This window comes from Phyllostomus hastatus, unplaced genomic scaffold (assembly GCF_019186645.2).
Source record: "Phyllostomus hastatus isolate PE091 unplaced genomic scaffold, TTU_PhHast_1.1 phas_scaffold_442, whole genome shotgun sequence".
NCBI classification, from domain to species: domain Eukaryota; kingdom Metazoa; phylum Chordata; class Mammalia; order Chiroptera; family Phyllostomidae; genus Phyllostomus; species Phyllostomus hastatus.
In genome coordinates this window covers 5,218,143-5,241,237 of record NW_025334030.1, presented here as the reverse complement: position 1 = coordinate 5,241,237, position 23,095 = coordinate 5,218,143, and the positions used below count along the sequence as shown (strand labels likewise).

General features: G+C 52.5%; 1 protein-coding gene across 2 annotated transcripts; it reads left to right on the top strand.

The window, feature by feature from the left end:
* The first annotated feature begins 699 nt into the window (after window positions 1–699).
* LOC123807184 (brain-specific serine protease 4-like) lies at window positions 700–8,402 on the top strand. Of its 2 annotated transcripts, none has more exons than XM_045820791.1 (6): window positions 700–859; window positions 4,902–4,928; window positions 5,398–5,569; window positions 5,825–6,102; window positions 7,145–7,302; window positions 7,916–8,402. In XM_045820791.1, exons 1-6 carry the CDS (start codon window positions 793–795, stop codon window positions 8,159–8,161), a joined length of 948 nt encoding a protein of 315 aa, XP_045676747.1. In that variant the 5' UTR covers window positions 700–792; the 3' UTR covers window positions 8,162–8,402. The 2 variants fall into 2 exon arrangements, with proteins under 2 accessions (XP_045676747.1, XP_045676746.1); XM_045820790.1 differs by lacking the exon at window positions 700–859 and adding an exon at window positions 3,940–4,106.
* Window positions 8,403–23,095: the final 14,693 nt, after the last annotated feature.

Below are 23,095 nucleotides of genomic sequence, written 5' to 3'. Positions count from 1 at the left end.
CTTATCTGCTCCTCGGTCAACGGCCGCTTGGGTTGTTCCCACCTTTTCATCTATTGTGCATAGTGCTACTCGTAACATGGGTATACAAATACTGTTTTTGCAGGGACTCAGACACTTGTACACTCATGTTCGCAACAGCATGGGTCAAACTTCAGACTTTAAAAAAATGTGGATTTGCCCAATTTAGAAAAACAAAGGACACTGCGGGTCTGACAAAGCTTCCACACCTGTTTGGCAGCTGCGGTCTCAGAACACACCGAACACTCTCCTGGAACCAAGAGGGAAGGGACTACTTGGGGCCAAGTGGCTTAGCTTACCTGGAGTTCAAGGTGGGCTCACCACAGCAAGGAGGGCTCGCCTTCCCCAGTGGCGCCAGGCCCCCTTAGCCACTGTGTCTCTCCTTTGCCATTGGCTGGATCTGCTAGTCCCACCCACCCGTGCTGTTCCTGGGGCTGGAGTGGTCAGTGATGGCACCCACAACTCTCACCCCCTTTCCTACAAGTCTCAGCTCAAAAGTGAGCATGGCCTTGGGTTCCTGGTTTAAGACGGCCACCTTCCCATCCCCCATCCCCACCTCCCATTCCCCGCCCACTTCCTGTCCTAACACCCTCCCTGTTTGGGTTTTCCCCTGGGACCTTATCAACATCTATCAGACTAAATGGTTTACTGTGTTGATTGTTCCCTCCAGCGTCCCTGCCGGGAGTGCAGGATCACTGGCGCTTTGTTCACGGCTGGATCTCCAGCTCGTAGGGCAGCGCCTGGTATGCAGTAGGTGCTTGGTGGGTTTGGTCGATGATGAATGGATACCCCTGTTCATATCTCTGCCCTGACCTCGATGCCCACGTCCGAAATGCTGCTGGTGAGTCACTTGTCTGGGTTGAGCGTTGCCAGCTCCAGCTGCTGTTTCATGTAAGGCCTCTGCAGCCCTGTCTTGTCATCTATATCTCATTTTAGACTCATCAATGGCCCTGAGATGGCCTGGTGGGGACATGGTAAAGTGGGTGGCAGGGTGGGCAGCCTACCCTTCTCATGTCCGGGTGAAGAGATGCCCAGCCAGGTGCCTGATATGGCAGGTGCTCAGCCAATATTTTGTTTAGTAACTGTTGAGTCATGAGGGGTCTCCACTCCCTGGGAACCAGGAGCCAGTCTGTCGGGCTTCGCCCAGGACTCGTGCCAGGAAGTCTTCACTGGCCGCTCAGGACTTCCTCTGGTTCCCACTGGGCCCTGCTCCTCGGGCCTCTTTTCTTGGCTACCCCATCTCAAGGACAGAAACATCTTGAGGCACATACCTGCCCCTTGGGTCACTTGGACAGTGACCCAGTCCCGTGAAAGGCAGAAAAAGCTGGAATGAAAAGGAAACTGGAGAGGTAGGAGGCTGGAGCATCAGTCCCCGTGGAATTGTCCAGACTCACCTTTTCACACACTCAGTGGATTCAGCAACCATCCACTGAGGCTCAGCGTGCACCGGGCAACAACCTAGAATCTGAGGATCACGGGAGCTTCCTCAAACTGTCCCTCCCCTCAGGGAGTTGCAGCACACAGCACCGAACCTCAGGGCGGACCTCCAGTGTCCATGCCCACTGCTGCTCCTTTCCTGACACTCCCTCTCCAGTCCTGTGGCCTCTGCGCCCACCCCCATACCACCTCACCGCGGTGACTCGTTCACCTGCCTCCCACCCCCAGGGAGACATGTGTTGCCTGAGGATAAGACCTGTGTCTTATTCACCATTGTGTCCTGGTGTCCGACACAGGGCCTGGCAAACAGCAGGTAGCAAATAAATGCTTTTTGCGTGAGCTGGGGAGGCCAACCACCTCAGTTCCAGGAAGGGAGTGGGTCGGGGAAGCATGAGGGGTATGGCTAGCCACGGAATGCAAAGGTGGACCCAGGAGAGTGAGCGAGTGAGGGGGGCACCCTGCCCCCACCTAGGAAATTTCCATTTGGTTGCTGAGGAGGCCCTACCTACAGAAACCGCCCCTCACCTTGGCCACTCAGTGTGGGTGTTCTCTTGCCTGCAGTCCCTCCTCCCCCAAGACCTGGGGCAGAGAATGATGCATCAGCTGCAGGCTGTTCGAGGCTCCTGCGTCCCATCTATGGTTTGCCTTTGGGTGGGGTGGGGTGGGGTGGGGGCTCGCCCCTACAGTTTAATCTGAATATCCCTGTGCCCCCCAATCGAAGCAGGGCCAGTAAATCACATCATGATCCTTTTTGGTACTGACAGTTCCCAGGGCAGGCTGTGTATGGCAGGATCTCGGAACCCTGCCACCACCGAAACACTACCAGCACCAGAAGGTGGGCAGCAAGGATGTTCACGCCGGGGCAGGCTCTGGGGCAGGGCACGCTGACTAAGCTGGGGTCTGCCCAGCGGAGGGTGTGCTGAGAATCTGCTGTAGCAGCCCCCAGCCCTTCCAGCCCTCCAGCCCCAAAGTCACCCAGCACTCCCCCTTCCTTCCAAGCCCTATGCCTGGTCCCCCTGTGCCCACCCTCTCCCCATGCCTCTGCAGGGCCAACTCCATCTCACTCCCCAGGCTTTTGTTTCAAAGTCATTCTTTCCTGGGCAGCCTTTGCTGGCCCCTGAGTGGGGTCAGGTGCCTCTTCTGGGCTCCTGAGGCCTCCACCTACCTTCAGGTATGACCCCTGGTGACAGTTATCCATTCACTGGACTGAGGCCCCTCAGGTTCCACTGAGTCTAGTCCCATCGCCTGCCTCCTGGCTCAGGGTTCAAATCCAGCCTCACCACTCACCAGCTGGGGTACCTTGGGCAAGTCATTAAGCTCTCTAAGTGGCCTCAGTTTCCTCATTGGCAGATGGGATAATAATAAGGAAATGGGAGGCTACAGGAGGTGATACGTGGTGCACTAAAAGCTGTCAGTTGTTATTGCTATTTCTCTTGACCCTTCCCTAGGTGTAGCAAGGGCCCAGCTTGAGGTTTGTTGATTGAATGAAAGGAAAAAAAATACAGATCCATTTCAGAGTTGGAAGAACCCTGCTCCTCCCACTTGGAGTGGGGCTGTCAAGAGCGTGGGACTGCGTCAGGAAGACCTGACTCAGGGTGGGGTTCTCAGAATCAGGAGGGCAGACTCCGCAGGGGGCGTGGGGAGCAGCTGGGGCCCAACACCTGATGAGGCCTCCTCCAACAATTGCAGCCCAGAGGCCCTTTGACCCCATGGAGGTGGGGAGGGGGGCTTCCAGAAACACAGGGGTGAGGTAGGGTGAGGGAGACCCAGTTGCCCAGCCCTTCCCAGGCAGCCTCATAAGTCATAGCCACGAGAGCACCTGGCTGGCCCCACCCACATGGGCTTCCTGGGAGTGAAGGTAAAAGGTGAATAGGGTGAATCCTTGGGCTTCTGAGTGGCAGGGCCCACAGGAAGATGGCCACGGGACTGGAGGCCACTGGGGGCCTGATTAATGGATCCCAGACTCCTGGGCTGGTCCAGGTCTCCCAGCTGGGTCAGGGTAGCTGGCCTTGGGAGGCAGTAGCCTGTGGAGTCTCTAGGCAGCCCCCTTGCCAGCCCCCATCTCCCCAAAGCCCTGGGGCCTCTCCAACACTTCATACCTGAGCCTCCTGCTACTGAGGACTCAGGCCCTGGGTCTGAGTGCCTGCCCTTCCCCACCTAGACCCCCTTCCTTCGAGCTGTGAGGACCTCTCTCTGTACCCCCCAACTCCTTAGTCAATGCCAAGGCCATAGTCCAGTTCCCCTCGATTGCCTTCCTTAGGCCAGATCCTGGGCCCACAGCTGGAGCTTCAGATCCAGAGCCTGAGTCCATTAGTCCAGTCCTGAGGCAGGGGTCTCAGCTAGATCCCCCAGTTCCCGTTAAAGCTCATTTCCTCCTGGCAGCCCCACCCCCTCTGGTGACCTACAGCCCCAGGTGGCAGGGACTGAGCCACTCACTGGGGGGACTGGTCTGACAGCATTCCACCTCCCAGGATAAAAACTGGGGTGACCTGCAGGGAACCCTGCACAGTCCTGCTGGCCAGCACAGCACAGCACAGCTCACTAGGCTGTGACCCCACCCCTGTCCGACATGCTCATTTCCAGAACCCCCCCAGTCTTGGGTGGGGGCTGTCTTCGGATCTTAACCTCCCTGCTGCTTCTGGCTTCTACAGGTGAGTCCTCGGGACCTTCTGCTCCTCCCCGTTCCCTTCCCTCCCTCCTTCCCTGCCCCTCCAGGATCACTTCCTCCTCCCTCTCCCTCTCATCTCAGCTGCCTTCCTACCTGAATCCAGTCTCCTCCTTCATGCTTCATGCTCTCTCCCCCCATCCCCTGCCGCCCCTCCACACCCCGTCTCCCTCCCTCTCCTGTGATCTGACTGTGCCGTGCCTCACTTCTCTCCACGGTCATGAGGATTAAATGAAACCCTGCCGGTCCTAAGAGGGCTCGTATGCTTCCCCTTTGGTGGTTCTTACTGATCAAACTCATTGTCATCATTTCCCTCCCTCCTGTTTCTCCCATCTTCTGGGGCAGCAGCTTCCAGGCCTTGGGCTTGGGGTGAGGGGTAAAGGGAGTCTTGGGTCACTGCTCAGGTTTGATGGAGGAAGCCTGAGAGGGTCAGGATTGTGTCCACTTTCTGTGAAAGGCGTCCCAGGAGTTGGTTCCATATTCCCCAGAAGGTGGAAGAAACAGAAGGGAGGGAGATGATGACAATGAGTTTGATCCCACCATCAGAAGGTGGGATGGATCCTGGGCATAAGCTGGAGAAAGACAGGTAAGCCTCAGCTTATAACAGCATGAGGATTCTGTCTCCCCGACCCAGGCTCCAGGAAATGCCCTACCTGGGAAGGCCTGGAGGGGCCTGGAGTGAGACTGGAGGGGGTCACCAGGCATGGGGGAGGGGTATCCTCTCCACTGGGCACTGAAGGGCCCCTCCACTGGCCTGACCCTTTCCTTCTCTTGTCCTTAGCCATCCTTGGTGCTGCCAAGACACCTGGTGAGTAGGAGCCATCCTGAGGGGAGGGGAATGGAGGAAACCTGAGGGGGAGGGCAGTGTCTGTGTGTCTGTCCGTGGGGCCAGGTCAGAAGGAGGCAGTGAGGCAAGAGTGGGGTTGAGCTAGAGAGTAGACAGGAAAGGAGGCTCAGAGGGCAGAACACAGGCTGGGATGCAGAGGAGAGAGAACCAAGTGCAGCCAGAGCCCAGAACGGCAAATGGCCGGGAAGGTAAAAGGAACAGAGTTGCGGGCAATGTTGAACCAAGTGGAGGGGAAAGTCTAGTCAAAAGAGGGGGCGGAGAAAGGGCAGGTCAGAGGAGAAACAGCAAAGGAAGGGGTACAGGCAGATAGAAGGGCAGAGGGAGGGGCAATAGAGCACAGGCCTAAGTACTGGAGGTGGGTGGAGGGCAGATGGAAGGGGAAAAGGACTGTGCTGAGGGGATGAGAGAAAACTGGACCCCCTTCTGCCAGTGCCCCCAGCCTGTGGGAAGCCCCAGCAGCTGAACCGGATTGTGGGTGGTGAAGACAGCGCTGATGCCCAGTGGCCCTGGGTTGTGAGCATCCAGAAGAACAGGACCCACCACTGTGCAGGCTCCCTGCTCACCAGTCGCTGGGTGGTCACTGCCGCCCACTGCTTCAAAGGGTATGACAGCCAGTCTCTTTCACTTGAGTCCCCAGCTTTCTGCCCCACACCTGGGCTCCTCACACAGCTTTGGCTACCAGGCCCTGATCCAGTCTGGGGTCCATCAGGAGGGACCCTGCTCCTCTTCTCTTTTGCTTTTTTTTTCTTCTTCTTTTGCTTTTGTATGGACTTGTTGTGTGTACTCTTCCCCTTTTAGATCCTTCCTGGCCATCCATGGTTCCTGGCTAACCCTATCCCCTTCGCTCTTCCTTCCAGCACTCTGAACAAGCCATCCCTGTACTCTGTGCTGCTGGGTGCCTGGCAGCTGGGGAATCTTGGCCCAAGGTCCCAGGAGGTGGGTATTGCCTGGGTGCATCCCCACCCTGTGTACTCCTGGAAGGAGGGTTCCCGTGCGGACATCGCCTTGGTGCGCCTCGAGCACCCCATCCAGTTTTCGGAGCGAATCCTTCCCATCTGCCTGCCTGATTTCTCTGTCCATCTCCATCCAAACACGGACTGCTGGATTGCAGGCTGGGGGACTGTCCATGATGGAGGTGCGCTTCTTCCCCACTAGGTGGTTGGGGATGGGTAAGGACAGAGGATGGTGGACACTCAGAAACAGAGGAGCCATTGCAGCAAAGTGTAGAGGCCAAAGGCATAGCATGACAGAAACAGACAAAAAGATGGATTGCATCCAAAGATGTGATATCACGAAAACCTAGGTTGACAATTTCAGGTCATTGCTAATGAAAAGTTATCTTTGGCTGTGTTCTGAGGCAACAGCAGCCAGATCAAACGAAGCTATTAAGTGATCTAGGAATGTCTGAAAGGAGGCAACTTGGGACCAAGCTAAATAAGATACCAAACCCTAAGATACCAAAGTGGGAACAGGTACCCCTGGTGGCAGCATACTGTAATTGCAGGCAAAATGCCCAAGAGGTAATACCATCTCCCTAACTGCAAAATATAATTGCAAACCAAGTTTGGAGGTTTGGCAAAAATCATCTAGAAACACAGAGCAGATTAGATAAAGTAAGAGGCAGTGAAGCAAAAAAAAAAAAAACTAAGAAAGGACAAAGTGTCAGAAAAATGGGACTGTATCCAGATTTCAGAAGAATTAAGAGAAATGACATCATTTTGGGTATCTGGAGACCCCACTGACTGAGACTGCAGCCAGTCTCCCAGGGCTCTCCTTAGGGGCTTCTGTGAGAACTAGAAATGTGGACTGGGAGGATCTACAATCTGCCCCCTGCCCCCAGGCTGTCACGGAATTCTTCAAGTCCTCATCTGTAGCAGTACCTATGCTAGATGAAGTAGTGACTGAGGCAGGACAAACCTGGACCACTGGTTCTAACCATTTGTGGGCATCAGAGATCTGGTTAACAATTCCAGGCTTCAAGCTGCGTGTTCATGCTCTGATTCAGTAGGCCCAGAGGTGGGGCCCTGGAATATGGGTTTTCTGCAGCCATCTTGGGAGAACCTGGCAGAGGTGATCCATTAGCCTTTGAGAAGCACTGCTAAAGGGAATGAATGGAGGAGGGAATTGAGGAGGCAACCAGAACTTCCCAAGTCTGACTCTCTCCTCTCTGCTCCCAGTGCCCCTGCCCCACCCTCAGACCCTACAGAAGCTGAAGGTTCCCATCATCGACTCAGAAATCTGTGGTCGCCTGTACTGGCGGGGAGCTGGGCAGGGAGCCATCACCGAGGACATGTTGTGTGCCGGCTACCTAGAGGGGGAACGGGATGCCTGTCTGGTGAGCACCCCACCTCATTCCCAGCCCTGCCCCCCTGGGCTTCCTGATGGTTGGCTGGGCCTCCCCCAGAGTCAGCTGTGACCTGCAGTGCCCCTAGATGCCTGCAGAACAGGCCTCCACTGGGTTCAGTTACTCATCCATCTGTTCATACACCCAGCACATACTGAGCACCTCAGGTGTCCGGATTCCACTCTCAGGAAGCTTGCACTGTCCTGAGGTGGGGGCCCTACACCCTCCACCACAGCTCTGTCACTGTGGTGGATGGCAGGAGACTGTGTGGTCAAAGTCTGGGCTGGGATATTGGAAGACCTGCTTGCAATTCCTACCTGGCTGCCTCTGGTTAACCACTTGGGCAAGTTATTACTTCTGAGCCTCAGTTTCCCTGTCTGTGAAACAAGTAACAACACTCTCTGCCTCACCTGTGAGGAGGGAGGTCTCACACAGAGTGTCTGTCACCAGAAGTGAGTCCAGAAGGCATCCTACCTGGCCCTCTCTGCCTGGTTGGAGTTCAGGGTGCTGCCTCCAGGATGGAGAAATGCCTCCCTCTTAACAAAGGGAACCGTTTACCACCCGCTGCCTTACGTGGGTCCCTAACCTGCCTTTCTCTCCGTAGGGCGACTCCGGAGGCCCCCTGATGTGCCAGGTCGAGGGCACCTGGCTGCTGGCGGGCATCATCAGCTGGGGCGAGGGCTGTGCGGAGCGCAACCGGCCCGGCGTCTACATCAGCCTGGCCTCCCACCGTTCCTGGGTGCAGAGGATCGTGCAAGGGGTTCAGTTCCGCGGACACTCACAGGGGAGCGGGCCGTCGGGGTTAAGAATCCAGGGATACAGGGCTGCCCGGGGCGCCCCAGCAGCCTAAACACAGGCAGTTTCCTCAGTTGTAAATAAGCGGTCTACCTCTGGAGGGCTCCCGCGTGCTGGCTCAGGGTCGCTTCCTCTGGGAGACCCCGCCCTCACCCCGCCCCCACCCCCGATTCAGGTTCCACCCCTGGAGCCGGGAGCGCCTTTGTGTATATACGTTCGTGATTTTTACAGTTATTTGTAAGCCTGCCTGCACATTTTATTTATTCTCCCAAATTTCAATAAATTATTATCCAGGTCCTGTTTTTTCCCTTGAATGAGGACATTGGGAAGCAGGGGTGCAGTTGGGGTTAAAATGGGGGCAGCTAGGGTCCTGCCCACCTGGGATTCAACTTCCTAACTCCTGACCTTTGCTTTGTACCTTCCCTGCAGAAGAGGCTGGAGACCCAGCTTTGCTACATAAAAGGCCCCCAAGGGCGTGGGGGCTGCAGGGCCCTGCCTTTTGGGTTTTCAAACAGGGCTGGGTGGGAGAAACCACTCCCAGGGGAGTGGGCTGTCCCCTCCCTCCTCCTCCCCCTGTGCTCAGTGGCCCATCTCCTGGATTTGAGTGAGGCAGCTCTGCCTCCGCAGCCCCAGAAGCTGACTCACCGGTGACTCACACCTGATTCTGTGAATCTTCCCGTGCACGGAGGAGCACATCAGTGAGACAGTAGGGTTCTAGGCCCTGCCTGCACCCACAGGGGTGGGGTGAGAGCAATGTCCCAGGCCATAAGGAGTATCCTGGCTTCCTGCCCTGCAGGAGACCTAGGTAACACTCCTGTTCCCTTGGGATGGCTTTTCCCTCCCTCCATTCCGCAGCTAGGCCTCTGGCCTCCTGGAACAGCCCTCTCCCTCCTTTCCGCCACACCCCCGTATCCGGAACCCTGTCCTAGTCCTCCTGGGCTTTGCTGAAGTAGTTCATGCAAAAGATTCATGCTAAAGCAAAGTCAGGAAAACAACTAGATCCAGTCATGCTCAAAGGGAGATGTCTCCAACCAGAACCAGTCCGTGAAGTGAGCTTTCAACAAGGGAGTGTAGGTTTTCCTTTGTTGTTTAGTATCCTTTATTGGGGGTACTCTTCTAAAATATTTGTTCATGTTGTTTTGATTACATTTAGGTTATTACCAGATCACAGTAAATGCTGAGGGGTTGGTTTTATTAAAATAAACAAATGCAAACCTGGCCTCCTGCTCACCTGGAGACAGCCTAGGGAGTGAGTGGGCGGCTCAGCTGGGAGCTGAGTCCCAGGGCCTCCGTTTTGTGACCCGGTCCCCTCTTCACTAGTCACTGCACCTCTAGGGTCTCCTTGCCTTCAGTCGCCCCACATCACTTGCTGCCCCGCCCTTTCCTCAGTTTCCCCTTCTGTCACTGGGCACCCCTTCATTCCTTTTCCTTCTCCTGGGCCCCCTCCTCGTCCTCTCTCCCCGTCAGCTTCTTCCACGCCTGTTTGTCTCCAGCTCTCCCTCCCCCTCCCCTTCAGAGCACACGTGAGTTCTTTTAAGTGGCGTCCTGAGAGAAGCCCTTGAGAAAGGAATGCCTAGACACACCTGCCAGGGTACAGAAGTTGCCCCATAAGTGGCCCACAATGGTGGGTTTTCTCTGAGTTGGGTGACCAGCCTCCAGGAAGCTCTGGAGCCCTAGGGCACCCTTCTGTCCATCTCAAGGAACCTGAGGGTCAGGCTGGGCCTGGAGTGGGCAGCCGGAACCTGGCTCCTAAGTTTGACAGGATTTCCAATGACTTCCCCTTCCCCATCAGAGTGGGGGGTCCCAGAGGTAGAAATGGAGTCAGCCCGGCCCTGGCAGGGTCCACACCAGGACCACAGAGGACCCATGTGCTCCCTGGTTGGAGGTGGGCCCGGGAGCATGCCCCAAATCTAGACCACTCTGGGCGGGAAGTCCTTGCTGCTTTGGTTCCACAGACACCACCGGCCTCTGGAGCTGCAGACAAGCCCCTTGGGCCTGTCCAACTGCCGTCTCTAGGAGACGTCTCCTCCAGTGGGAATGGGGCCAATATGCCCATTTGGGCAGATGCCTCCGCTCACTGGAACAGCCCTTTGTAAAGTCCCCAAGGGCAGGGGTGGAGATGACAGCAGTGACAGATGTCATTACACCAGGAACTGCCTTAGCTTCAGGCTGCGAGGCCTGGCTATTGCTCCTGCACACACTTGCTCCTTCCTCAAATCTTTAACCATTGAGGATACTTTCCCTCCAGACCTGGAACCTCCCAACTTTCTTCCACTCTGCATTCAGAACAAATGTGAAAAAACACACATTTAACCCCTCAACGTCCCAACGGGGTTGGGGGGGGCAGGCTTCTTTGGTTGGCAAAGGCAACACCCTTTCCTATCCCGGTCCTTGCTTCCTCCACCTCGGAGACTGGAAAAGCTGAACACTCACTCCTGTGAGCTCTGGCTCAGTCCCAAGTGCCTGCAGGAGTGAGTGTTGGCCGATGCAATGGAAACAGCTGTCTGAAGGTTTCTTGGGAAGACTGTTTTTCCTGATAAACGGGGCATTATCCTTTCCCACCTTCCTCCTTCTTCTAGTCCTGAATGCAGGGGAAGAAGCCAAAATCAAGAGGCTGTGTACTGTATGACTCCATTTCTACGACATTGTGGGGAAGGCAAACTGGAGGGACAGAGCAGGCAGGTGGTTGCCAGGGGCTGGGATGTGGGGAAGGACTGACCACACAGGGGCATGCGGGGTATTTTTCTAGTGATGGGACTGGCTCTTTATCTTGAATTGGGTGGTGGTTACATAACTGAATTCATTTATCAAAACTTATAGGACCATTCACCAAAAATGGTGAATTTTACTGTGTGTAAACTACTCCAAAAACCTGATTTTTACAAAAGCCAACAACACAAAAATGTGGATTCCTCCTTGACTCCTCTCTTTCTCTCATTCTCTACATTTGAACCATCTGCAAACCCTATTGGTTCTATTCTACCTTCAGATTATGTCCCACTCTGGCCACTTCTTCCCACGCTGGCCCAAGCCACTCTTTTCTTTATCCTGGATTTCTAGAATGGCCTCTTACCTGGTCCGCCTGCTTCTACTGTTGCTCCCACCAGTCCATTCTCAGCACAGCAGCCAGAGTGGTTCTCTTAAATCCTGTCATATCCTGTCATTCTTCTATTCAACACCCTCTGATGGCTGCTCACTTTACTCACAGGAAATGACATCACCTTTCTGGCCTCCCTTCTCACCTCTGCCCTCCTCGCTCCCTGAACTGCAGCTGTGTTGGTTCCAGCTGTATTCTGGAGCACAGCAGGCATGCTCCTGCCTCAGGGCCTTTGCACTTGTAGTTTCCTCCTCCCCCACGTGACCGCATGGCTCACTCCCTCACTTCCTATAGGCCTCGCTCAAATATCAGCATGTCACTCACCATCCTGTTTATGAGCGCAGTGTTTTCCTCTCTCCTTGCTTCTTTCCTTGCTTTCTCTTTTTCCAGGACAATGATTACTGTGTAACATATATTTTATTTGTTCTTTGTTTATTGTTTCCTCCCAAACACACACAGCTGGAAGATGAGCCTCTGTCCCTGTATTTGTCATATTCTGTTTTTACTGTTTACTAGACTCTCTCGCCTGAGAAATATTTTGAGTTTATTAGAAGTTAGATCTTTATAGTATTCACACTGGTGGAGTCAGTGTGCAGAAAAAGGGCCTGGCGAAACAGCAAATGTTGTGTTTCGTGAGTCAGTGGTAAGGAGGATGACCCATTTCATCTGTACGGTGGATGAGGTACACAGATCTCTTTTGTTTCTCTAATGAATCATGTTCTCTCATTAGCAGGACTTCATTCTCTCTTCAGACTGACCCGCTCAGTCCATGAATTGTCCAAGAGTCCTAGGTTTACTCGGTCCAAATAGACTAGTCCCATGAGAATCGGAAAGTCCAATTTAGTTCTGTTGCTTGGGTTAAGATCAAGTGGTGATGCTGATGATCAGGGGCCCCCGCAGTCTGACAGACCAACCCCCAGCTCCACTCCCATGACGTGGTGACGCTGTTGCTCATCTAGGTCACTGCCAGCCCTGCCCTGGTGTCCTACATGTGGGACCTAAGGTTGGAGGTCTTAAAGGCCACACTCACGGCCCAGTGGTCATTTTCCAGAGCAGAGCGCCTGAGTGTCATGTCCAAAGGGCTTCTAGCCTCAGCCACAAGGTGCACTCGATGTCAGATACTTGTGTTCACCCTGGATCACTTGGGGTGCACTTCCTGTTAATGGGCCCAGTGAACTATCCCAATTTGCCAGGGAAACACTAATACCATCAAACCTCACTATATTTGGATTTCATGACCAGTCTCCTAACTGTATTCAGTTCAGCTATTTTATGCTCTTTTTTTTTAAGGCTATTTTTTAAAGATTTTATTTATTTATTTTTAGAGAGGGAAGGGAGAGAGAAAGAGAGAGAGAGAAACATCAATGTGCGGTTGCTGGGGGTCATGGCCTGCAACCCAGGCATGTACCCTGACTGGGAATTGAACCTGCGACACTTTGGTTCGCAGCCCATGCTCAATCCACTGAGCTATGCCAGCCAGGGCCTATGCCCTTTTTTAATCTTCACCCAAAGACATGCTTATTGAGAAAGGGGAAGGGAGGGGAGAGAGGTGGGGAGAGAAACATCGATTTGAGAGAGAAATATCGATTTGTTGCCTCTCGCACACACCCTGACTGGGGACCAAACCCACAACCTAGGCATGTGCCCTGACCAGGAATCGAATCCACAACTTTTCAGTTTTCAGGATGATGTTCCAACCATCTGAACCGCACTGGCCAGGGATATTTTATACTTTATTTCCCATTGGTTTTTACTCCAGTTTCTTGTTTTTTCCTCCCGCTGGTAAGTTTTGTGTTCAATCCTTTTAGTTGCTTTAAATTTCCCGTGTGTGAGTAAAGTCTTTTAAATTTCCTGTTCTGTGATGATATGGGCTCCAGGAAATGCTACTTACCTGTGCTGGCACTGTTTGTCACCCAGCCTCTGTATCACGGTATGCAGCCAAGAGATACTGCATTTAATCTGAATACCAGGAAGTAGTGGCCATTTTACTGAGGACCCCATACAAGGGTGAGGACAGAATTCTTTTTAGACTTGCTCCTTGGCCCTATTATAACTTATACCATCACTCAGATTTGCATATCAAGGGGTCTCAGGTCAGCTCAGACCTTAACAATCCACAAATAAAAGGTCCTGTCACCTCTTTTTCCTACCACAGTGGTGCTCACTAGTCTAACATTAGCACAATTGGACCAGGGGCAGGGGTGGGGGTGGGTTCTTACATGATTCAAATTAAGGTAAATTGAGGTCATATGGATGGGCCCTAATTCAATATACCTGGTGTCCTGTTTTTTAAAAGATTTTATTTATTTATTTTTAGACAGAGAGGAAGGGAGGGAGAAAGAGGGGGAGAGACGCATCAATGTGTGGTTGCCTCTCGTGCGCCCCGCACTGGGGACCTGGCCTGCAACCCAGGCATGTGCCCGGACTGGGAGTCAAACTGGTGAGCTTTTGGTTCACAGGCTGGCACTCAATCCACCAAACCACACCAGCCAGGGCTACCTGGTGTCCTTTATGGAAGAGGAAATTTGGACACAGACATGTGCTGTGCATAGAGGAGAGGTCCTGCAAGGACGCGGTAGAAGGTGGCCGTCTGCAGACCAAGGAGGGAGGCCTCGGAGAATCCAACCCGTTGACACCTTGATCTCAGACTTCCAGCTGCCAGAACTATAAGAAAATAAATTCCTGTTGTTTAAGCCTTCAGCCTGTGGTATTTGTTATGATAGCCTGACTCTTCCTGAGTAGACCAACCATAGTTTACTGAGAGAAATAGCTCTTCACCAGAGAAAGTTCACGAAGCGCTGCCCTGGGCAGTTTGCCCTGGCGCGCCTTCTGCACATGTTCGCCCTTCCGGCCGCTGCCTATCTTCACCTAATGGTGTTTTCCATCCTGGTGTAACTGCTAATGTTCTTGTGAGTGTCCAAAAAGCTGGACCATATGTTAGTCACCCCAATAATGACCTAGCTAATCCAAGAGCCCCAGTTTCTGAAGCCCCATGATTTTTAATCTCTTGTCTCCTTGTGTGGTCACCATGGCTACCATCTGGCTATTTTAGCCTTCATCTCCCAGCTCTGGCCAGCGGTGAGTCTACCGCCTCCTACCCTCCGTTCTGGTGACACAAGTCTAGTCCACAGGGACTCTGGGAACTATTACCCACTCGGTGGCCAGCACCCTCTGGCAGTGTCTTAGAAGCAGGGACAAAGCCATGCCTGTCAGAGCCAGTTCAGCACTTTCTTGAGGAGAGACACATTGGGAATTCCTCACAACAAACTCCCACAACCTTTATGAGATAAGGTGGTCCTGCTTTTAGTCCAGTTAGCCAATGAGGGCTGTGAGGGAGAACTACCCCCTTGGGGTTGACCTGTGGCCCCCATGTTTGTCTCCCTCCTTGGAGGTAACCGTCTGGAACATTTCACCGAGGAGGGCCACAAGGACTCTCCAGGTTCAAAGTCAAGAGTTCAGGATTCACTGGGATCGTCAGCCCCAGAGAGAGGGAGAGGAGGGTGCATGGTCAGTGAACTTGTCAACTGTGCGGCCTCTGCCGTCCCAGGGGCCAGGCAAGCCTGGGCAGCTTCTGGGTTACGCCTGAGAGGACTGAGACCAGCCTGCTGCCCCAGAAGGCTTGTTCTCCCCTAAACACACCCAGGATGTCCTGGAATGGCTGTTCCTTTTCTCCATGGAGTTGTCTTCAGAGCTCCGTCCCCTGCTCCCCCTCCATTCCCCTTCACTGGCCTCCTCCAGTGCCCCTCTGCCTTCCCAGGGAGGGCTGCTTCCTGGGTGGGCCGCCCGGGACCAGAAGGGACTCCGCATCCGGGTCTAGGCGGAGGTTTCTGAACTTTCTGGTTCCTTGTATTGTCTAATAACTCCTGCTCACTAGTAACTTTCCTGTGTTATTTTGCTAATGAATTCTCTGGCTCTTTCTTCATAATAATCCCATTCCAGAAAGCAGTGAGAAGGGGATGGCAATGGATTAAAACAAAACCCTCAATTTTTTTCTATTTGTGCCTAACCTTTTATCTGGTAAGTCTCCCTTGCATGAGCCCAAAATGCCTCAGAAATCTCAACTTCTCCCTCTCCCCAAATGACAACTGACCAGGGCCTCCATACCACACAGCCCAGTGCCAGGGCCCACTCTTGCCCAGATGCCAGTGCCTAAGCTGCGTGTGTGTGTGTGTGTGTGTGTGTGTGTGTGTGTCTTCCTCAGATCCCATCCACATTTTCTGGCTGTAGACAGCCCAAACCACCCCCCTTCCTGCAGCAATGCCGCCCTAGCTCCCTCTCCTCCTCCCCCATGCCCCCCACTGCTGCCAACACTGAGTGAGAAGGAAGGAGCCTGAACCAACAGAAACTCACAGAAAGGGTTTTTCAGCCTGACCTTGACTGCAGTACAAGCACAAGCCCCCTTTGTCTTCCCTTTCCCTGGCTCCGCCCACAGGTGGTATTTGTAGAGGATTTAGAAGATGGACAGTTGTGCTTATAAAACTCTACCCGCAGCGCCAGCTGACTGCAACAAAGAGGTTCTCTTGGTGCCTGGGTTGGGGGAGTAGGTGTGGGTCCGGGCACCTGGGAAGCGGCGTGGGGGTAGGTGGGGTGTTGCTGTGCCACCTCCAGCAGCTCCTCTCAGCACCTGGCTGCCTGGCTCATCCTGACTGCCAGTGGAATGTCTTTCAACAGAACCCCCTGCTGCTGGCAGTCCATGCAACCTGGTGAGCCTCTGGCAGGCCCTGGGATTAGTGACACAGCTCAAGGACAGGTCAGTAGCTGGGAGCTGCAGTCAGGAGGTGCACGCTTCAGTGTTGTGTAAGAAGCAGAAACAGTTCATGGCCAACACACAGACGTCCCTTGTAGGGCCAAGCAGGTACATGGATAAGGAAGTGATTATAATTTACTCAGATGTTCCGGAAGGCTGATGGGCTGACTTCTGTCCACAGGCCAGACGGTTTAGGAGCAGGAACCAAGGGCAGGATGAACAGTTCCTTCCTCAGCTTGGACTGGGGCCTCCGGTCAGGCCCAGGTCTTATCTCTGAACCTGTAGCTGAATCATTGGGAAGGAATTCACAGGGGCATGGCCGTTCGGCCAGAGGCACTGCGTGGGCCTGGGCCCCAGTTCCCTAGTCCCGAGCAGTGGAAAGAAACCTCTGGGAAACCCCTGTGTTATGTGAGCGCTAAAGTGATCGGGCACTTGGGGTGCAGGGACACTCAGGAAAGGATGATGGCAGGCAATGGGCTGACTCTTGAGCAGGATGGTGGGATTTGGGTTTAAATTCTACAACTCGCTGGGTAAATTACTTCAACTCTCTCATCCTCTCATCCTCTGTAAAAATAGAAGAGTAATACCCATCCCGCAGGTGCTTGTGAGGATTTGAAACCGGAAAAGACACCGGCATTCAGGGTGCCTGTCACTACCAAACCCAAGAAGCAGAGACAGGGGTTGAGTCTTTATGGGTTCTTATTCAGATGGGCGGTGATCTGAGAAGGTGGTGGGTTCATACCCTAACAGACCATCTTCCTTTCTCTTTCCAGGCCAAGGTTTTTATAGCAGGGAAGAAACAAGGTGTGGTAAGGGGTTTTGAGATTCAGGGAGGGTCAGGTAGAAGAAACTGCAACATTCCTGTCCTGGGTGGTTAGCTGTTCCCAGGGGTAGGTGGTCATCTGTCTCTCCCTGAAACACAATGGCCCAGTTTCCTCCAATTGTCCCCAGGCAGTGGTCTTTAGCAGTGCCCAGGAGGTTGGCTGTTTTCCCAGGGGCCAGGACTGGCTTTATCTGTAGTTTCTGAAACAAAAGCTTTAACATATACATTACTTGCTAGGCTTATAACTGTTTACCTTAAACTAAAGTTTTCCAACTCTTGAGTCCCCTAACAGATTAAGCGAGGTAACAATTGTGAAACCACCACAGCAAGAGTGGCCCAATACAGGTGCAGGATGAATGGTGGAGTTCCATCCATCCATTTATGCATCCATCTCCTCATTCCGGGAAAAAGACCTAAATCACAAGCAGCACTTAGGAACCAGCCCCTTTTACTGCAGAATTTCTCAGTATTGTCTAAACCCGTCCCCTCTTCCCCTCCCCCAGCCGTCTCCATCCTCAGCTGCAGTGGGGCCATCTGGAAACACCAGTCTGCACTCTCTGGCCTCTTCTTTCAGGTTTCAAGTCTCCTTCGGCAACTTTTCTTTCTGGATACCTCCTCTTGCCCTCAGAGGAATCCTTCCGTCCCTAAAGCCAACTTCAATGGCTGACTGTTCTATTTATCAAACGGAAACCCTTTTTAATGTCTAAATGCATTAAAAAAATTCTGGAATGAGAAACGTTAAAACATCAACAGCGAGTACCTCCGAGTAGTGGCACTTCTTTTCAGTTTCACTCAGTTTGATAATTTCTGCAATATACATGAATGTTTTTTTTTAAATTCTCACCCCAAGGGTATGTTTATCGATTTTAGAGAGAGAGAGAGAACACCGATGTGAGAGAGAAACCTCTATCAGTTGCCTTCTGCATGTGCCCGGCCAAGGATTGAACTAGAATCCAAAACGTTTCCGCGTACGGGACGACGCTCCAACCAACTGAGCCACCTGGCCAGGGCCATATACATAACTTATTAATAGGAAGAAGAATATTTAAAACGTATATTTCATTGGAGAATTGATTTCAATTTCCATTTTCTCTCTCCCTGCTGCCAAAATATCTTTTTCTATTTTGCCAACTTTGGAACTTGGAAATGTTTTTAAGTCATTCATCAAATGACTTTTATGTCAAGGTAGCAAAGACATTTCAAACTTCAAGTGAGAAAATTAAGCCCTGGCTGGTGGCTCAGTTGGTTGGAGTGTTGTCCCATACACCAAAAGTTGCAGGTTCGATTCCCAGTCAGGGCACATACCTAGGCTGTGGGTTCAATCCCTGGTTGTGGCCCTTATGAGAGGCAACTTGTCCATGTTTTTCTCTCTGTCTTTCTCCCTTGCTTTCTCTCTAAAATTAATAAACATGTCTTTAGGTGAGGATTTTTAAAAAAATGTTTTCAAAAGAGAAGATTAAGGCCTCAGAGAAACTCCATCTTCTGTAGCACAAGAGACAACGCTGCCCCTACCCAGACTGGTTTGCATTTCTGTGACTGGTGAGGCCAGTGGGTGAGCACAGGCAGAAGTAAACGGAGTCAAAGTGGGAAGAGTCCATCCCTGTGCTGCCGGTGACTCACTAGATCCTCTCTTCACCTGATGTTCCAACACAACAGCCAGAAGGAAGGAGTTCTGTGTAAAAAAAAAAAATCAAACAACTGGACAAAGTTTTGGGATGAGACTTCAGGAAGAAAGCTATGTGAGTGGGTGGTATACACATCATCATTTGAGAAAGATGAGAAAAACTCTCACCATTAGTTTACAGATGGCCCAAATGTAACCGACTGACAATGCCAAGTGTGGGCAAGGATATGGAGCCACTGGGACACTCATACTTTGCTGGTGGGAATGCAACTCTGCACTTTGGAAGCGGTTTGGCAGTTTCTTATCAACTTAAGCAGACACCCTGTGAGTCATCACCAAGTATTCCCCTAGATATTTACCAAAGAGGAATGAAAACTTAAGTCTAGCCCTGGTTGGCATAGCTCAGTGGATTGAGCTCAGGCTGTGAACCAAAGTGTCTCAGGTTCGATTCCCAGTCAGGGTACATGCCTGGGTTGCAGGCCATGACCCCCAGCAACCGCACATTGATGTTTCTCTCTCTCTCTCTCTCTCTCCCTCCCTTCCCTCTCTAAAAATAAATAAATAAAATCTTTTTTTTTAAAAGAAAACTTAAGTCTACACAAAAATCCATGCACAAATGTTCACAGAAGCTTTATTCATAGTGGCCCAAAATAAACAACCCAAATGTTCATCAGGTGGTGAGTAGGTGCATTAAATGAAGTATGACTTAAATGAAATGCTGCTTAGCAATAAAAAAGAAACACATTACTGAAATACAAGTAAAAGGCAATCTCAAAATCATAACATTGAATGAAAAAGTCTAACACAAAAGATTATATAGCATATAATTTTCTTTTATGAAATTTTCAAAAAGGCAAAACTAATTCATAGTGACAAGAAGCAGACAGATTACCTGGCACTGAGTTGGAGAGGGAACTGAGTGCCAAGGGACGCCAGGGGACCTTCGTGGGTGACAGCTACTTTCTGCATTTTGAGTGTGTTGCGTTATGTAAGTGTACACATTTGTCAAGTCATCAAACTGTACTATTAACATAGATGCATTTTATTATATGTAAATTATGCTTCAATAAAGCTGATTAAAAATATAGGGAAATACAAAAAGAATAGAGTTGAATACCAAAACTCTCCATAGGATCATTTCAGGACAAGGAGGCTAAACCATAAGGTTGGGAGGCCTGGTCCAAGTGAGTGCTGCATCATGGGCATTATTGTGAGTTCTTGGACCTGGCATTGGAAGAGATCTTTTAAGTAGGGAATCTAAAAAGAGCTTCAGCAAATTCACCCAAATGCGGGAAGGACAGGAGGCTTGTCTCAAACATTCTGTGTGGCTGGCCTGCTGCTCTGGCCCATTGCTTCTCTGTCTCTGATCTCTGTCTCTGTCTCTGGTCATCTCAAGCAAGGCCTGTCCACTTTCTCCCTCCTCTGCATGTCCAGGACTCTGCAAACTTCCCTTGGTTTTGGACCATCCTTTGCCTTGGTTGGTCAATGTGACTGTTCTCCTTAACCCTCATTGGCTCTTCCTGTATTCCATGGGCTTGATCTGTGCTGTGGGACTCACTTTTCTGAGGGCCTGTGGACAGGAATACAAACACTGAGCAATGAGGACACCCCAAATGGACTCCCTGTCAAGAGCAGGCAGTTTGAGGCCCCACTGGTGGTGGATGTGGCTGGGAGCTGGAAGGGAAAGGGAAGCGGAATCTGACCCACCTTGGAGACTGGATCAGGGAGCAGGCGTGATCAGGGTCCTTGGGAAACAGAGTCTCTTCCAGGGCTGGCTGCAGACTTCGGGGGGCCCAGTGTAAAATGGAAATGTGAGGCCCCACCCTGACCAGGTAGCTCAGTTAGCTGGAGCATCATCCTGATGGACTGGGGTTGCGGGTTTGATCCCCGGTTGGGGCCTGTGCAGGAGTCAACCAATGGGTGAGTGAATGGGTGGACAGCAGGTCGATGTTTCTCTTTCTCTCTAAAAAATCAACTAATACAATTTTTTTTAAAGAAAGAAAATGTGAGTCCCATTGATCAAAATTTATGATGAATTTCAGGATGGCAACACACAGCACCTGACCAGGCGGGGCCTGTCTGAGCAGCCGTGCAGGTCGCCCAGCGGGGAAACAGCCCTGGACTCTGTCTTCTCATTAAGCCCTGAAGTCTGTAGAAAAGAAGGTTCCCCTCAGTTCCCTTCACCCCACCTCCGGGGGTCACAGGACCCCTCATACCTGACCTCTCTTCCCCAGAGCCTCCCCTGAAGTTTTCTCAGAGTCTGTCACTCCTGACCCCAAGGCCCAAGTCCTGGGGCAGCACCTCGAAGCCATGCTGTTGTTCCTGGCCCTCAGTCCTCTCCAGTCCCACCTGCAGCGCCCAGGGGAAGACTCTGCCCCTCCCTGTCCTTAACTACCCAGCACAAATCCTGGCCTCCACACCTGCTGAAGGCACAGCAGGACCAGACATTTGCACATGCGGCCCCTGGCCCCGGGACCTGTCCTGCCCCTCACTTTCTGCCCCACTCTCCCTGAGATGCCTCTGCCTGCAGAGATGCAAGGCCGAGGCTCCCACTTCTATGTAAGGGGGGAATAGCAGGGGGCGATCCAGGGGCTCAGGATCTTCATGAGGATGAGGGACCCCAAAGGGCTGAGTAAGACTTGGTTCACTGGGCTGGCGTGTGTCAGGATGGGAACATCTAAAGGATACCTTTTCTGGGGTTTTCCTGGTCCCTTAGCACCCTTGGTAGTGAGCAGCAGAGGCCTGCTTCATCACGTGCAGTTCCGTCTCCCTGATCTGTCCTTCGTTCTGTCCTAGAGGGGCGGTCTCCCCTTGACCGGCTCTGTCCTGACCATTCTCACCAGTGGCCTCTCCTTCCACAGCGCCCAAAGTGTCTTGGGTTAGGGTTGCCAAATTCAACAAATCAAAATACAGTAGGCCTCATTAAATATAAGTGTCAGATACACACAATTTTTTAGTATAAATATGCCCCATTGAGTATTTGGGATAGGCTTATGCTATAAAAAATGGAATATTTGGGACATAGTTGTACTTTTTAAAAATACAATGTTTGATATATACTCATATACAAAATTATCCATTGGGAATCTGAAATTCAAATTTAACTGAGTGTCCTGCACTTTATCTGGCATTCCTATCTGGGATATGTCTTGGAGTGTTAGAGCAGGAATAGCTTTGGATTTAGAAAGTCTAGAGCCTGGCTGAAAGGTCATTCAGGCCATCGCCCTGTCTTTCACTGTGCTTGATTCATCAGTTTCAGCCCCTTGGTGGACAGGCTGCTCCACGGCTCCCCTATCCACATGTGACACCACACGCAGAACCTGACTTGCCCAGCACTGACTCTGAGAATGGCTGGCTCGGCTTGGGTCAAGATCCACCTGTGAGCCACAGGGCTCAGGTGAAGGCGTGGGCCAAAGGCTAAGTGTAGCAGCCTCAGCCTCACTCTGGGTGGGTTGTGGCAGGGGCTGCAGGAGGAAAGCCTCACTTGGAAAGCTGCCACACACTCTTAGAGCGTGTCTCCCACCTGGACTGCAGGAGGCCACTGCTCACAGTACCTCCCTTTGGCCTCTATCCCAGCTAGCTTGCAGCTGTCCACTGGACCCATTAGGATACGCAGGAATAGACTCGGAGGCAGCTGGGGGACACCTGATCACAGCTGTGGGTCTCATGCCCACACTCCACATCAGACTTTGGGGACTGAGGAGGAGGGGTGTGTCACAAAAAGAGCTCTGAGAGATTTGGAGCGCCCATAATGACTGGTCTGGAGGGCAGGTAAGCAAAGCACCTGTCCAGGAGACGGAAGTGCACGTAGGAGAAGCTCCGGCAGAAAGCCCCGGGGATGGAGGGTTGTTCCGGAAAAGAAAGAACTGGCCATTCCCACTAGATAAAGCAGGCACCAGCCCAGCTCAGAAACTAAGCAGATGACAGGAAGACTTCCTAGCTGAGGGGCTGGCTGAGCTGGGAGCAGGTGTGGCGCTGGGCCCGGCCAGCAAGTCAGCCTCCTTCCCAGATTCTAGCTGAGGTTTGGGGGCATCAGAGCGGGCCGCACAGAGCCCGGATCGGTCGGGTACACGAATTTATGCTGTGGGCGGTCGAGTGCTTCGCAGCCGTGCCCCGCAGAGCGCGCTTGCGCTTCTGCATCCAGCACCTGCGCTGAAGCACCAGCAGGGGGCAACAGGCTGCCTTTGGCCGACCACGATCTTGCCGCCCGCAGCAGCTCCGGTCGGCCAAGGGCCAGCACTCTTGTGCCTCTCTGGGATGGGCTTCAAGTGGTGCTCTGTTCCGGGGCAGTCCTCTGGTCCAGGGGCCCGTCGTGGTGACCGGGTAGTTGACGACCGGTGCGGGGAAAGTGTGCCAGCGGGGTCTCCTGAGGGTCCTAGGTCCCACCGGAGGCAGCATCCTAGCTGCCAGATGCGCTGGCTAACCTGGCAGGGCTGGGGACGAGGTGACTCGGACGAGTACCAACCAGCATGGCCAGGGCGACCCTGAATGTTCGTTGAATAAAGGTTCTGCACATACGTGAGCCCGCGTTGTCCTTGTCACTAAAGGGAGTGGGCTTGGGCTCCCCCAATCTCCCACACCACGGTTCTGGCCCTGGACTCGGGCACTCTGCGAGGATTGCATCCTGAGAACAGGTGGGGCGTCTCAACCAACGCCTGACTCCGCGGTGCTGGGCAGAGCTTGGCAGGGAGGACGCGC